This window comes from Tachypleus tridentatus, unplaced genomic scaffold, assembly GCF_004210375.1.
Source record: "Tachypleus tridentatus isolate NWPU-2018 unplaced genomic scaffold, ASM421037v1 Hic_cluster_1, whole genome shotgun sequence".
In the NCBI taxonomy this organism is placed as follows: domain Eukaryota; kingdom Metazoa; phylum Arthropoda; class Merostomata; order Xiphosura; family Limulidae; genus Tachypleus; species Tachypleus tridentatus.
In genome coordinates this window covers 14,196,527-14,212,499 of record NW_027467777.1, presented here as the reverse complement: position 1 = coordinate 14,212,499, position 15,973 = coordinate 14,196,527, and the positions used below count along the sequence as shown (strand labels likewise).

Here is a 15,973-nt window from a genome sequence, read left to right as displayed (position 1 = left end):
CAACACCACAACAACATCAATGTTAAATAGCCTAGAATTTTGATGTTCAAGTCAAGCCTTGTTACTCGACTTTGGTAAAAGAGACTTCCATTATAAAAACTATAATGTAAACAATGTGTTTAGTAATTTTGAGGGATATTCTACAGACGTTTCTTTCTCACTGCTGTACGTCATATCCGATGCACGTGATAGTTATGTTGATTCCTCTGATCCTGCACGTTTCCCGATGTTGTTGACTAACGCTCGTATATTATTTGTATTCAAGCGCAGACAGACGGTCTAGTTGGTAGAGTCTTTTCGCTGTCATAGCAACAAGAAACACAAGGCTACGCCCTACTACTTATGCGAGAAGCATGACGTCAAACGTGGGTCAACGGATTTTGATAATACTCGGATGTCCGTTCTGGGATCCAGGGCCGTTTTAAACACTCGATAAAGTACTGTGTATGAACAGCAGATCTGCAGCTGTCTAAGCAGAACCTGATCACCTTTGGGGCTGGCTCAAGGCAACAAATTAAGCCTAGTTGTAGTAAATACAGTTCAGCGTCAGTGTTGACCTTGTCCGTCAGGACTCAGCTTTGGAACACGGAAACGCAAACTTCACTTGTTGTAAGCACCAAGTCATGAGGGTGGACTGATAGCCTAGTCGCGCGATAAACGCTGTGAAAGCACGCGAGCTCAGACGGTAAAGATATCACGTTTGTTTAACGCTTTTCAAGAGGACCACTTTAAGTCTGTTGTTGCTTATCAGCTATCTTTAAGCAATCTACTATTTAAAATAGACTTGTTCCATAACAATGTTGTTGTCTGGTTCTTCGTGGGCAGTTTTCACCCTGTCCTTGTCTCTCAAGATGAAATCATACACTGCAAATCTTCTGGTAAGTTCATTCACATGTTCACTATCATTGTCTCAGTTTTAAGTCGTATACTTCTTCTTGGGTGATTTTTATACCAAGTGGGTTGCGAACATTGTTATACTCTCGCTCTTTAGAAGTTTAGTACAATAATATCATGTGCTCGTGATAGTGTTAGCTTGAATTTCTATAACATCCAACTAGTAATTGCTTTGAAGCTAATTAGCAACCCCAAGAAGTTAGGACTGGCTCGTTTGTTATTTTAAAGCAAAGCCATTAGGTTATCGGTTGTGGCTACCGTGGATAATCGAACCCTGGATTTTAGCGTTGCAAGTCCATAAACATATCGCTGTCCCACCAGGGACCGGAAGCTTTGAAATAACAGTGCTCGGTTGTTCACGTTAGTAAAGGTAAATGCTTTCTAAATGTGTTATCTTCTAACACACTGCATATGCTTCACTTCACTGATGAAATGTACAGTAAAACTGTGTTTTTTCTGGAAGCTTTTGATTTGGTTACGAGTTAAAATATCAAAGAGATTATTTTAAAATATGATATCCCTAACTCCATGTGCACTCACTAAATGTTTCGACATCACTAGCTTTAGGTAAATTAACCACACGTGTTATATGTGTTGATAAACTGACATAACTGGATTGGAGATATTTTGTTGACAAATAAATAAACATTTCTATTAATATAGGCATGTGACTTGAAATGATAAAATGTCATAATAAGCCAGTCACTACAAAATAAAATAACCTTATTTTGTTTAGATTGCAGTCACTATGGATTTAAAACATAACCTGAAGGTTAACAACTAATAACGAGATAAAGAAAAGTCATGAAAAGGAAGAATTCTGTCCAGTATAAACTCACATGTAAACTTGTACCACTCTTCCATATAAATGTATCCATTTTATAGATTTAATCATATTTTTGTTTGACGAATGATTCTATGATGACACCATACGATACAAGGATTTTTAATGTGCTGTGTGTCTGTGTTTGTGGTTAAATTTTTAGCTCACTTATTTTCCAGTTTAGAAAATAATAATTGATTGGTTGTAATTAGGCACAAACTACACAATAGTCTATTAGTTCTCTGTTCACCACGGGTATCAAAACCCAGTTTCTACCGTCGTAAGTTCGCAGCTATACCAGCGTACCATTGAAGAGGGGCAGACAATAATGAAATAACAAATAAACAACAGCACGAGGAAACTTACATTCTAGAAGAATGTACAGGTCCACGTGCTTTATTCTGTAAATTTTGACGTCATGAACATTGTGTAGTTTTAGTAAATTAGGAATGATAAAACTTTGAACATTTACTTTAAGAAAAGAAAATGTCTTATGAAATAAAACTAAAGGTCCGACATGGCCACGTGGTTAGGGCGCTGAACTCGTAAACTGAGAGTCGCGGGTTCGAATACTCGTCACACCAAACGTGCTCGTCCTTTCAGCCGTGGGGGCGTTATAAGGTAACGCCAATCTCACTATTCATTGATAAAATAGTAGCCCAAGAGTTAACAGTAGGTGGTGATGACTAGCTGGCTTATCTTTAGTCTTACAGTGTTGAACTAGGAACGGATAGCGCAGATAGTGTTGAACTAGGCATGGATAGCACAGATAGTGTTGAACTAGGGACGGATAGCACAGACAGTGTTGAACTAGGGACGAATAGCACAGATAGTGTTGAACTAGGGACGGATAGCACAGACAGTGTTGAACTAGGGACGGATAGCACAGACAGTGTTGAACTAGGGACGGATAGCACAGACAGTGTTGAACTAGGGACGAATAGCACAGACAGTGTTGAACTAGGGACGAGATAGCAGATAGTGTTGAACTAGGGACGGATAGCACAGACAGTGTTGAACTAGGGACGGATAGCACAGATAGTGTTGAACTAGGGACGGATAGCACAGATAGTGTTGAACTAGGGACGGATAGCACAGACAGTGTTGAACTAGGGACAGATAGCACAGATAGTGTTGAAATAGGGACGGATAGCACAGATAGTGTTGAACTAGCGACGGATAGCACAGACAGTGTTGAACTAGGGACGGATAGCACAGACAGTGTTGAACTAGGGACGGATAGCACAGACAGTGTTGAACTAGGGACGGATAGCACAGATAACTCTAGTGTAGCTGTGCGCGAAATTCATTAACAAACAAATTGTTTATTCTCCTGTTAAGCTCTTTACCGAATAATCGTTGATTCTTCGAGTTACTTTATAAATCACTGAGTATATTATGCATTCAAACTAAAATATATTTTTGTTCAGTTTTCAGAATGTTCATGTCACATTCAGAATGTTTGATTTCGATCTTTCCCTGACATTTCGAAAATATAAAAGAAAAAACAAAAAACATGAATGTGTCTCGAAGCGTTACGTGTATATAATCCAGTTAAGGTAATCAAATTATGAGTTTTCTCTAGTGTACTTGAGTCTAGGAAGAAGCCAACACAATTTTATACTAGTGTAACATCTGAATCCTGTTGGCTGCAAGCTTGGGCCTTGTTTGCACATTATTGTAGACTTACCCACTGCCTTCTTCTGCAGCCAATTTTAGGCCTTAAGTTACATGATTGTATTTAGAAATGGGTTCAAATCAAAGCAGGGAAGAAAAGGATCCCCCTGAGAATTGTGGAAGGAGTTTGGATGTACAGGATGTTTCATTTCAACAATCCACAGAAACATGTAACGTGTCCAGTAATAAAGATGGCAGTGACAATGAACATGGTTGTCAGGTTTGTTTACTTCATTCAAGATCATTTAGTAATTAATAAATGTTTAATGTGGAAAAAGTAACAATTATTGAATATCTTTTGATACAGGCCACTGGTAATGAGGATGCTATAAAGGCAGAACCGACCAAAATTATCAAACACAACGAAGACAACCAGAATGAGAAGAACAAGAAAATTGTGGGGAAGAGATGGAAGCAGATTGCCAGGAAAGCCTTCCGCGGAAGTAAACAGAAAATGAAACTTAATGAAAGTACAGACAGCGGTGTGTCACTCGGGTTTGACTTTCTGGAAAAGGCCAGATCGATTGAAAACCTGGATGTAGAAGGCTTGACACTACTACAGATTCTTGCAGTTGTAAGTACAGGTGTAGTTTAAACAAATTTACCAGTCTCCACCTGGTGGTGTAAACATCTTCCAGGTCGTGATAAACGGTATAATGTCAAGGTAGTGTTAATTTAGTAACGAAGTTTTCATTCAGGTGTAAATTATATATATTGACGTATGCAATAATAATAAAAACCTAAACTTGAAATTAGAAATGTATTTACGCTCAAGTAGAAAATTGCAAATCGATCTTGTCTCGAGTAATATTTTAATACGAGTTATACTGTGATGTTTGATGTGCGTATAAACACACACTGAGGTTTATAAACACTATATAGTCTCGTAGGTTCATCACTTTCTGAAATATAGGAATACAACATGTACGCAGTAGGTATGAATAGGGCTTAGCTTCATCACATTCAAAATGAGGTCAACTAATTTTCTTTGTTTTACCCAGAATGCTTTGGAATTGAGTGCGCCTGCCAGTGACGTATTACTGAGGAATAAAAACAACAACTGGATACAACTCTCTGGTCATGAGGGTAAGTCTTGTTTTAATTATAAAAACTAAACATTAGTCAGTAAAAAAAAAAGACGAAAGAAAAAAGTTGGACACTCTAGAGAACTTTGTTTTATTCATTACTGAAAACTAGTAAACAATGAAAATATCTGAAGTAATAACATAAAACGTTATTTTGTTCGCAACTATTAAAAATGTCGCTACGATACTAGTGTTAGTTTTAGCTCGTACAGTGTAGTTAAGAAGTGAACAACAATAGTTACCCGGCACTAGTGTTAGTTTCAGTTCAAACAGTGTAGTTAGTAAGAAGTGAACAACAATAGTTACCTGGCACTAGTGTTAGTTTCAGTTCAAACAGTGTAGTTAGTAAGAAGTGAACAACAATAGTTACCTGGCACTAGTGTTAGTTTCAGTTCAAACAATGTAGTTAAGAAGTGAACAACAATAGTTACCCGGCACTAGTGTTAGTTTCAGTTCAAACAGTGTAGTTAGTAAGAAGTGAACAACAATAGTTACCTGGCACTAGTGTTAGTTTCAGTTCAAACAATGTAGTTAAGAAGTGAACAACAATAGTTACCTGGCACTAGTGCTAGTTTCAGTTCAAACAGTGTAGTTAGTAAGAAGTGAACGACAATAGTTACCTGGCACTAGTGTTAGTTTCAGTTCAAACAATGTAGTTAAGAAGTGAACAACAATAGTTACCCGGCACTAGTGTTAGTTTCAGTTCAAACAGTGTAGTTAGTAAGAAGTGAACAACAATAGTTACCTGGCACTAGTGTTAGTTTCAGTTCAAACAGTGTAGTTAGTAAAAAGTGAACAACAATAGTTATCCGGCACTAGTGTTAGTTTCAGTTCAAACAGTGTAGTTAGTAAGAAGTGAACAACAATAGTTACCTATATTTTCATATTTGTAGGATCCTTAGCTCCTGCAGGACCTGGAACTATATGGAAGAAGAGAAACTCCGATGACAGTGAAGTTCAGGCTTATAAAAAATTAATGCAAGATAACATGGCGGACGTGGTTCCAAAGTTTTACCGAGATGTTGAATATAACGGAGACGGTATCCTTTAATTCACAGGTTTAACACGTTGTTAAAAGAGAAACGTAACCACGTGAGTCGACTTTACTGAAAACCTCATCACGTATATCACGTTAAATTTAATATTCATGAGATGAATAGTAAATGATTGCGTTATGAATACCGTTTGTCAACCCCCTGAGACAATTCAAGATTTTACTGTTGAAAATAAACTTATATTTTCTGTTGTTATCTTAAATAAAAATATCAAACTATAATTTTATTAAATATTATGTCTTTCTAAGTATGTTTTGATCATATTAAGGCTATGACTTTTTAACTATTTGTAATCAGATTTTATAGAAATACAAGATCTGCTATATGATTTCACAAACCCTTCTGTCATGGATATCAAGATGGGGACAAGGTATGTAATTAGAAGTAGTGGTTATGTACTGTTCATATTCTGTAGCTCTAGACCTCTGTCTTTATAATATTGTGATTCTGCATCTATAGTTCTGTAGAAAAACTGTATTTAGCTTTATTATAGTGTACTCTTCCGCCCCCTAGTAAAATGTACTTTAGGTCCATAGAGGGAGTCAGTAGCTCGAAAGCAAAGTGTTGTATATCCCTATAATAATAAGTAGCTCCATAGCAAAGAGCTCAATTTCTCTATAACAAAGTACTCTATATCTTTACAACAAAGTGCTCTATATCTTTACAACAAACTACTCTATATCTTTACAACAAAGTGCTCTATATCTTTACAACAAAGTGCTCTATATCTTTACAACAAACTACTCTATATCTTTACAACAAACTACTCTATATCTTTACAACACACTACTCTATATCTTTACAACAAAGTACTCTATATCTTTACAACAAAGTACTCTATATCTTTACAACAAAGTGCTCTATATCTTTACAACAAACTACTCTATATCTTTACAACAAAGTGCTCTATATCTCTATAGCAGGGGTGGCCAAACTTGCTTAACGTAAGAACCACATAAGATAAACTTCAGATGTTTGAGAGCAGTAAGACATGAACAAATATTAAACACACATTTTTATTGTTACGTTTTGTTACATAAGTTCTATATAAATATTAAGAAGTACATGTACGTGATAATATTTATTCATGTATGTAGTTTTTAAACTGTTAATTTGTATTAGTTTCAATAACCACAAAGTACATATATATATATACCAAATGTTTTCAAAGCACTGACTGATTATTGTATATTGAGCGTATTTAATACGGTAATAAACTACGGAAACATTTAAGAAAAACATGCAAATTTGCATTTCTTTAACATTAAATGAAACTGCCACACACAAAAGGGATAAAACAGATATTTTTAATGATAGTTATTTATTTTTATAAATATGTGGTCAAAATATGTAAAACTATAAAATTAGAGATATTTTAATCAGAAACCACCTTACAAAGTTTTAGTTTTGTCATATTATTTTTCTCACACAAACAAACATTGATAGAATTATCAGGTTATTTACTGCTAGTAGAGGTCGTGTGAGTTTCCATCCTGGTTGTGAGTCGTTGAAATTCAGGCTGATATGTTGTCAAGGCTGTACGAATTAGCTCCGTTAGGTGTTGGTTTGTAAGGACTGCATTATGCTTCGGCTTCACAAATTTCATTACAGAGTACAGTGATTCACAGCAGTATGTTGTGCTGAAAATTGAGATGAGTCGCACACTGGTTTTCTTCAGTTCATTAAAATTTATTTCTGTAATTTGCTCCCAGAACTCAATTGTAGAATGGAATTTATGGTTCATCTTTAGATCCGGGTCCTCCAGTAGTTCTATTAGTTCCATTTCCACAACAGATGATTCTGTACCCAGAAGTTCGAGAATTGGACAACCATCATTGGTCACATCAATCATGAATGGATTTACAAGAAAGGAGAAACAGGACTTCAGCTTCTGCAAGTCCTCAAACCTGTGTAGGAAATTATCAAGCAGTCCTTGTAACTTATATTTGTATTCTTCTAGTTTGTGGTCTTTTATTTCAATATCAGGGAAGGTATTTACTCTCCTTTTGAGACTGGGAAAGCAACTGAATTTTCTTCACAATATGTCTCTTTCAAAAAGCCTTATTTTATTCTGAAAACTGAAAATTGTCTGAGAAAGGTCAGAAACAATCTTATCCTTTCCCTGGAGTGCCATGTTGAGAGCTTGTAGATGATTCATTACATCAGTAATGAACATTAGATCTTGCATCCATTCGTTTCCAAGTTGTGGATAGAATCTTTTCTTTTTCTTCAAGAAAAGTAATAATAAACTCCAACAGATCCACAAACTTATTTAAGGCATTGCTGGTTGACAGTCACCTCACAATGCAGTAAAAAGAGACATCATTGGGTTTATCTTCAAGCTGCAATTCTTCAATAAAATTTTTGAACTATCGGTGGATCTTCCCATTTAAGTGTATGAAATTTACAATTTCAAGAACAAATTTCATAACATCTTCATACTTGAAGTATCTGGCTGCCAGGTGTTCATGATGAACAATGCAATGAACAGGGAAAACTCTGGAAAGCTGGAATCACTTTTCATAAGTGTAATTAATCCTGCATTTTTCCTACCATTGGAAGTGCTCCGTCTACTGCAACACTGACGAGTTTATCCAGTGGAATATTAGCATTTGTTAAGGCTCTGTCAAGTGCATTTTAATGTCAACACCAAAGGTTGTTTCTTTTAGTGCCAGTGAGTCCAACATCTCTTCTTCCACAGTTACATTAGAGGAAACATAACAAACAAATACTGCCAGTTGTGGGTTGTCTTGTATGTCTGTAGATTCGTCAGGGACGAAGCTGAATGCAGAGGAATTCTTTAAATCATTTTGCATTTTGCCTGTAACATTAGCACTGATCTGGTAGATACGTCTCTCTGTAGTGTGGTGTGAAGCTACTGGTTGTTCTATTAGTTGCTGAAGTTTTGTGTTGTTTGGATCTAACACTGCAACAACTTCAGCTATATTCTTGTCAACAAATTCACCATTAGAATAAGAGCGTTTAGCACGAGCAGTATTTCACGATATAACAGAACTAGCTTCAGTCGTTGTATCAACTTCCTTACTGGACGTTGTCAAAAGTGTCTGCTAGCTATTTAGTGATGATTTTAACACAATTAACTTGTTTTTCCGTAATTTTGATTTAGCTGGATAATCAGATGAAACGTTTTATGATTTATTTCATTGTGACATTTCCAGTTACTGGCTTTGTAATGACTGAGTAACACATTGTAGATAAGACACAAAGGTTTACCTTCTATAAAGGTGAATGCAAAATCTTCCTCCCACTCTGACTTAAAATTTCTCTTTTCATCTTCATACTTTTGTTTCTTACAATTTTATGACGTATTCTTCCGTCACAAACTTTTCACAGACACTTCTAAAAAATTAAAGAGAAAATAAACAATAACCTCCAACACGCGCAACGCAACCAACTATACAACGCCCAGGATCACACTAACATTCCGCTAATTTCACCACCCGCAAAACACCCACACATGCCACAATCATGCGATCACAAGCCACGTCTACTAAAACTAACATTGTCAGCACCAGCTTGTACAATTACTGATTCTCCAGCACAATTTCTCTGTAATCCTTGTTTGTATGATTACTGAATCTCCAGCACAATTGCTTTGTAATCCTTGTTTGTATGATTACTGATCTATTACAATTCCTCTGTAATCCTTGCTGATCCGAAATTTCTTTAATCTCTGATTCATATCTAACATTAAAATTAGGATTTAAATTTTTAAATATATTTACTCACCATGAACATTAAATTTACGTTTTAATCCAATGGACTCTCAGATTATTCCCGGTAAATAATTATAAAGGTTGAAACTAGCTGGCCCAGCATTGCCAGGTGAGTTAAGGCGTTCGACTCGTAATCTGAGGGTCATGGGCTCGAATCCCCATCACACCAAATATGCTCGCCCTTTCAGCCGTGGGGGCCTTATAATGTAACGGTCAATCCCACTATTCGTACGTAAAAGAGTAGCCCAAGAATCGGCGGTGGGTGGTAATGACTAGCTGCCTTCCCTCTAGTCTTACACAGCTAAATTAGGGACGGCTAGCGCAGGTAGCTCTCGAGTAGTACATTATATGTCAAACAGCCGCATGTGGCCCGCGGTTTGGCCACCACTTACTCTGTAGTAAAATACTCTATACTTCTGTAAAGATACTCGATATCTCTATAATAAATTATTCGATATCTCTATAATAAATTACTCTGTATCTCTCTAACAATTTACTCAGTCTCTCTATAATAAATTGTTTGTCAGTTCTTTATGAAAGTGTTTTATGATACTATAGCTCAAGGAACCAAATAATATTTATAAATAATAATTATTTTATATCAACTCTGTTAATTCATATTAAACATATTTTCGAATTCCTAGTAATTTTTTCTTAATTTAACAGACGATTCTCCCATGTTGTAAACATTTCTTTTACTTAATATTAAGCCTAGTCATAAAATAAGTGAATTTTCGCTTCTGTTTTTGGGTGGGAATTTGTTAAGTTGCGTCGCGAATGATAAATGATTTGACGTGTTTCACAAAATAACGTTATTCAATATTTCAAATGATTATATATTTGAACATACCAGTCGTTTAATATATAAACGCTGCGTTTATTCTATGCTAGAACGTTTCTCGAGATCGAAGTGCAAAACACCAAGGCCAGAGCAGATCTATACCAGAAAATGGTTAGAGTTGACCCTCACTCCCCAACAGCGGAAGAAAGAGAATCTGGAACAATAACTAAACTAAGATATATGCAGGTGAGAAACATGATGAATAAATCAGTTTAATAAATAAAATAATATTGCCAATACAGCTTGTCCTACTTACTTCTTTCATACTTAATGCACTATCTGCGTTTTACTTCCAGTTCATTACGTAGATTCCTCGGGCTGCCATCTATTGAGAGATTTAAAACCTAGTTTAATAAATATCTAAGTTTTCGTGTGTGTACAAGATTATTTAGTTTTGATGGAGGGAAGAAACAAACAATCATTTAGTTTTGCAGATTCCCTCTTGTGTTGTACTTTAACTCGATGTTTCATTTCCATCAGCTCGCGATCCACACTTTGAAGTAATATATGCAAGTCAAATCCCACTGTTCGATTACAGTAGTTCAAAAGTTCACGGTTGGTGCTGTTGACCATCCGCATTCACTGAGTATGGTTGGTCAATAGCACCAACCGTGATCTTTTGAACTACTAGCTATGGCTTGCCCAGATAGTCCTTGTACAGTTTTCCTCGGATATCCTAAAACTAACTCTTTTAGTTTGCTACACAAGTATGACAGTGAGTGAGCTGCTTTCTCTAGATGCTACGTTTAGTATTTGATGTGAAATAACAAGGAAATGCTTATAATCTTTAATTTGACGAAAGTTTAAACACTTGTTTAAACAGTGTTAAACAGTTGTGCAAGTTAAACAGACTTTATGTTTTCATATAAAATGAACCAGTGAAATAGTAGAATTAATCTTTATAACAAGACTATGTCGTTGCTTCCATGAATAAAATTCATATAAAGTTATAAGTAACCAGTCTCTTCTTGAACCAGTCTCTTCTTGTTTTCCAGTTTCGAGAAAATCTCAGTTCCTCATCCACTCTGGGATTTAGAATCGAAGGATTTAAGGTAAGATAATAACAATTTCATTCTTTCCACTGATTAAATCTAAAACAACTAACATATATTTAACTATGTCGTTTAAAGTCGTAATGATCAGTTGGTTCTATCATTTACTAAATCTCAAGAAATAATATTAAAACCTAACATATATTTAAAGTTGATTGTTGGAAGATTTAATGTAGTTAATTGGCCCAGTTATTGACTTAATCAAAATAAGTTATTTTAAGCCTAACGTGTATCTAAATTGTTTTTGGAAGACGCTTGGTGGTTAATGGGTCCAATCACTAACTAAATCTGAAGGAAATATTTTGAAAACTAACACTTATTTAAACTTGGCTGCTGGGTGATTTAACGTGGTTGATTGATCTAATCATTGTCTAAAATTAGCAGTGACAGTTAAGGCTTATATCCACTCAAGGTTGTCATGTCTTATCCGATCCGACATGGGAGTTGTAATGTTGTGATCTCTTAATCACTTGAGTAATGTAAGAACCTAGAGGACTTTTCTGCACTTTAAACTGTTTCATTATATGATGTTAAATGCAATAAAACTTAAAAAGAAAATAGGTGTTGATAACAAACGTCTTGAATTACTGTTGTTCTAGAAACGTCTGTTATTATTGTTTGGTGATAACCGTTTAGGGTCACGTAGTTTGTGTTTCTGTGTTGTTGTTTTTTTTTTTTTCTTGGTAGAGGAAAGGGATTTATCTTCCTTTTCGTTAGGCCCGACATGGCCAGGTAGTTAGGACGTTAGACTCGTAATTCGAGAGTTGCGGGATCGAATTCCTGTCATACCAAACATGCTCACCATTTCAGCCGTGAGGGCCTTATAATGTTTTGTCAATCCCATTATTCGTTGGTAAATGAGTAGCCCAAGAGTTGTCGGTGGGTGGTGGTGACTAGTTGCCTTCCCTCTAGCCTTACACTACTAAATTACGGACGGTTAGCGCAGATAACCCTTGTGTAGCTTTATGCAAAATTAAAAAAAACCAAAGAGGAATGTTTTCGTTAAATGTGTCGGTTGGTTTTCAGACACAACAGAAGACGCAGACCAAAGATCTGAAACTGGTTAAAACAACAGAGGACGTTAAAGCTACCATGAGGCTCTTCCTTAAAGGTAACGAGAAAGTTTCCGGTCAACTTATAGACAGACTGAAGGTCATAAGGAAGAAATGTGAAAAATCTTCCTTCTTTAATTCTCATGAGGTAAGTTTATTATAATTTTAAGGTCGTTTAAAGCTGAGAAAAACCTTGATGTGTAAGAGTAAACAATTTAAAATTATTATATACAGCAGAGACACCTATACTACGTCACCGGACATAAAGTAAGGTTTAAACTAATAAGCTCTACATATTTTATTCCACACCTAATGTATTGACTCCTACTTTATTTAAAGCTTGAACTAATAAATTAAATCAACAATTTGTACTTATATGTAGAAGTTATTTCACACCTAATTTATTCCACTCTTCAAAATTGTGTTAGTGTGTTGTTAGTTTTACTAACACCTCTCTACAGTCTCAGTATCTGTTGACACTCAGAGTGTTTCTTAATGTTGTGAGTTCTTCTATTTTTCTGGGCTAGAATAATGAAATTTTTAGAAGATGACACCAAACATAGAATTATCCAGATATAGCCCTGCCACTGTGAGGGATCTAACATTGTATTTTGGTTGTTATTTATTTGTCTTAGCAAATATTTGAATGTTTTAAAATTTGAATATGAAAATAAATTTCTCAAGACACCAAAATATTTTAAAGGAATAGTTCAACAAAAAATCTTAGAACACAATAATCAATCCCAGATTTTGGAGTGATGAGATAAACAAACATATGTTTGGCGTGGGCGTGGCCTGAGGTGAGGGATTCGGGTAATAATCACTTCTAGACATATCACTTAGTTTAGGTAATAATCACTTCTAGACATATCACTTAGTTTAGGTAATAATCACTTCTAGACATATCACTTAGTTTAGATTATCATTCTACAAAGTTTGCTGAGGTTTGTCTAAAGATCAAGGAGCAATAAGTGGACAAACGAAGACGTTTCTTACATTTATAAGTATACATATAAGACACCACAATATTCAGACAATTGAAGAAGTTTTTTATTTTTATTTTTATAAATATATATATAGGACACTACGATATAATCGCTTGTTGGGAAATATTTGAAGCAAGTTAATGGAACAGAATTTTTTGTGTTCTATCATTTGTTAGATACAAACAAGATATAAAATACAGGATCAGTGATAGCGAAAACTATGTATGGAAATGTTATGTTGAGATAAGGTAATCAGAATTGTAATGTTATGATAAGATAAGGTAATCAGAATTGTAATGTTATGATGAGATAAGGTAATCAGAATTGTATTGTTATGATGAGATAAGGTCATCAGAATTGTAATATTATGATAAGATAAGGTAATCAGAATTAAAACATTTATATAACACTTCAGTTATCAACTGCGTATGTTCTTTTTAGGTGATAGGTAGCAGTATATTGCTGGTTCACGACGCGAGAAAAGCCAATGCCTGGCTTATCGACTTTGCTAAGACTAAGCCAATACCAGAAGGTGTTGTAATTAATCATAGGAAACCTTGGACTGTTGGAAACCATGAAGATGGCTACCTTTACGGACTAGACAACCTTATTTCGGTACATATATATAGTAAAATTTAGAGTATTAAATAATAGACGCTCTTATTACAGGTTCATTTAGATGAAAGATTATATTTATTTTATATTTCATTATATTATGAAAGACAATTTCTTAAAGGGTTAAACATTATTTTGTTATCTTATTTATTATTACAGTTTTCTCACAGTGAGAATGAAGCAACACCTTGTTTAAAACATTAAAAGGTGTTACTATGACTACAAGTTGCAAATAGAATATTTCAGAATAATTAAGACTATGTAAAAATGTTCCATTGTTTTCTAATTAATGTGATATACAATTAACACATTTACAGCACGTACAGTTGTGTATGTATTGTATGAAAATGAATATTTCAAACCTTAGATACATTTATATATTTGTAATTTAATTAACAATTTGTAATTGTTTTCGATATAGGTCTTAGAAGAAAGTCTTCCAAGTAATGCATCTTCTCCACTTGTTGAATGACGCGCCATCTAGTGCAGATAATGAGTAATGCTAAGAGTAGACCTCTAGGGACGACGTTATTTAGTCGACTAATGGAGTTGTCGCCTAGTCTCCTGTTTTGACCCATCTACATCCAGCAGATAGACGTTTATATGGAGTTTCGAATCCTGTGCGCAGTAGGTTGTGAAGTAGAGAGATACTCAAAAGTAATTGAACTGGAGTAAAGACGAAGACGAGAAACTGGTGCGAAATGTACAGAGTAGCATCTAATAGTTTAGTTTGTATTATGAAGCATCGGCCGAAGTAAAACGCTTGGTCTTTAAACCCACCAATTCTAGCTTTTCCAAAGACTTCGAGAACCTCGTAGATAAAAATTACGTTTCACTCTGAAGCGACATACTTGAGCAGATCTCGAAACAGAAACAATTATTTTCTTAATTTCTTCGGCTCAAGAGAAATGTTGCACTAACATTCCAACTTGTAAAAGATTTTCAAGGTCTCTATTACTGGCTTTGGGCCATAACTTTGAAGTTTTGTTTTGTTTTGTTTTTTCATTTTTTGTTAATTAAAGTTACTTACACCGAGCTTTTATCTTCAGATAATGTATTCCATTTTACAAACGTATTTACAGCTGTTTTTTTCTTTACTTGAAGTGATGATATTCGGTTATTTAATTTGAACATTTTTGAGCCGTATCTTGTTTTACGTGTGATAAGTTGAATATTTGTAAACCATATTATATTTTACTTTCAAATTAAGGCGTTGTTGCAACCTAGCGGCTGGAACAAAAATCAGCATCCTCTTAGGCTTACGTTGTAGTTTAATATAACGTTTAGGTTTAGCTTACAAAGACTTCTTTTAATATTTATAAAGAGGTGACATTTACAAATCTGATGTGACTTATTTTGAATTTCAAACATAAAAGTAGGTGAAGTGAAGGCAATCAATTTCTCGTATACGAATTAGGTTAAGATTTAGATTAGATTAAGACAGAATTATAAAATCTATTTATGTTTGTTTTAGTTCTTCTGTATTGAGTTGTTCTAAATCTCAATCACGGATGCCCTTAAGACAAAAACGAATAGTTTGCATGAACCTTATCATCAGTGTGATATTAATTAATTATATTTTAGATTATTCTTTACTAGAGCTGTTCAAAGAATACTCGCAATTGTACTTATAAAACAACAATTTATATTTTTGTCATGAAATAAAATACTCAAATATTTATCTAGCGGGAACATGTTTTATAGTGTTAGAAACGTGAGGCTCGTATTGATGCAAGACCTAACGTGGAACTTCAGGTAGAGTAGACTTTGTAGGTTTGAGAAAGAACTTAATGGACTGCAACTGTCTGTTGAAAGAACGGGAAACAACACTTCGACTTCTGTTATGTATAAAAGCTCAAATGACTTCTTCTCCTCTTAGAACATACAGTTATGATTCTGACAAACATTATTGGGTGTGCAAAATGTGGAAGATGATGACGACCTTACCAAACGACAACTAAACATAACTCTTCTTCAATGTAACTGTAACTGATGTGTTCTCTGAGATGATACAATCTGAGATTAGATTGTTTTCTGATGCGTAAATTGTGTTATTAATATATCTTATTTTCTTATGTGTTATTTGACCAGCTGTTACGAGCTTGTAGTAACAAGTAATTACAAATAGTAGAGATAACCCGATCAGTTGCTTACTA

The 15,973-nt window shown here is 34.8% G+C and overlaps 2 protein-coding genes across 3 annotated transcripts; one reads left to right on the top strand and one right to left on the bottom strand.

The window, feature by feature from the left end:
- The first annotated feature begins 258 nt into the window (after positions 1–258).
- On the top strand, positions 259–15,498 carry LOC143241787 (inositol-trisphosphate 3-kinase homolog). Of its 2 annotated transcripts, none has more exons than XM_076485019.1 (10): positions 259–878; positions 3,702–3,968; positions 4,396–4,480; positions 5,373–5,519; positions 5,832–5,904; positions 10,163–10,298; positions 11,108–11,164; positions 12,191–12,364; positions 13,644–13,817; positions 14,239–15,498. In XM_076485019.1, exons 1-10 carry the CDS (start codon positions 798–800, stop codon positions 14,287–14,289), a joined length of 1,245 nt encoding a protein of 414 aa, XP_076341134.1. In that variant the 5' UTR covers positions 259–797; the 3' UTR covers positions 14,290–15,498. The 2 variants fall into 2 exon arrangements, with proteins under 2 accessions (XP_076341134.1, XP_076341133.1); XM_076485018.1 differs by lacking the exon at positions 259–878 and adding an exon at positions 3,437–3,614 and having other exon boundaries at positions 14,239–14,446.
- On the bottom strand, positions 6,878–7,521 carry LOC143241788 (SCAN domain-containing protein 3-like). Its single transcript, XM_076485020.1, has one exon. It carries the CDS (start codon positions 7,384–7,386, stop codon positions 6,991–6,993), a length of 396 nt encoding a protein of 131 aa, XP_076341135.1. The 5' UTR covers positions 7,387–7,521; the 3' UTR covers positions 6,878–6,990.
- Positions 15,499–15,973: the final 475 nt, after the last annotated feature.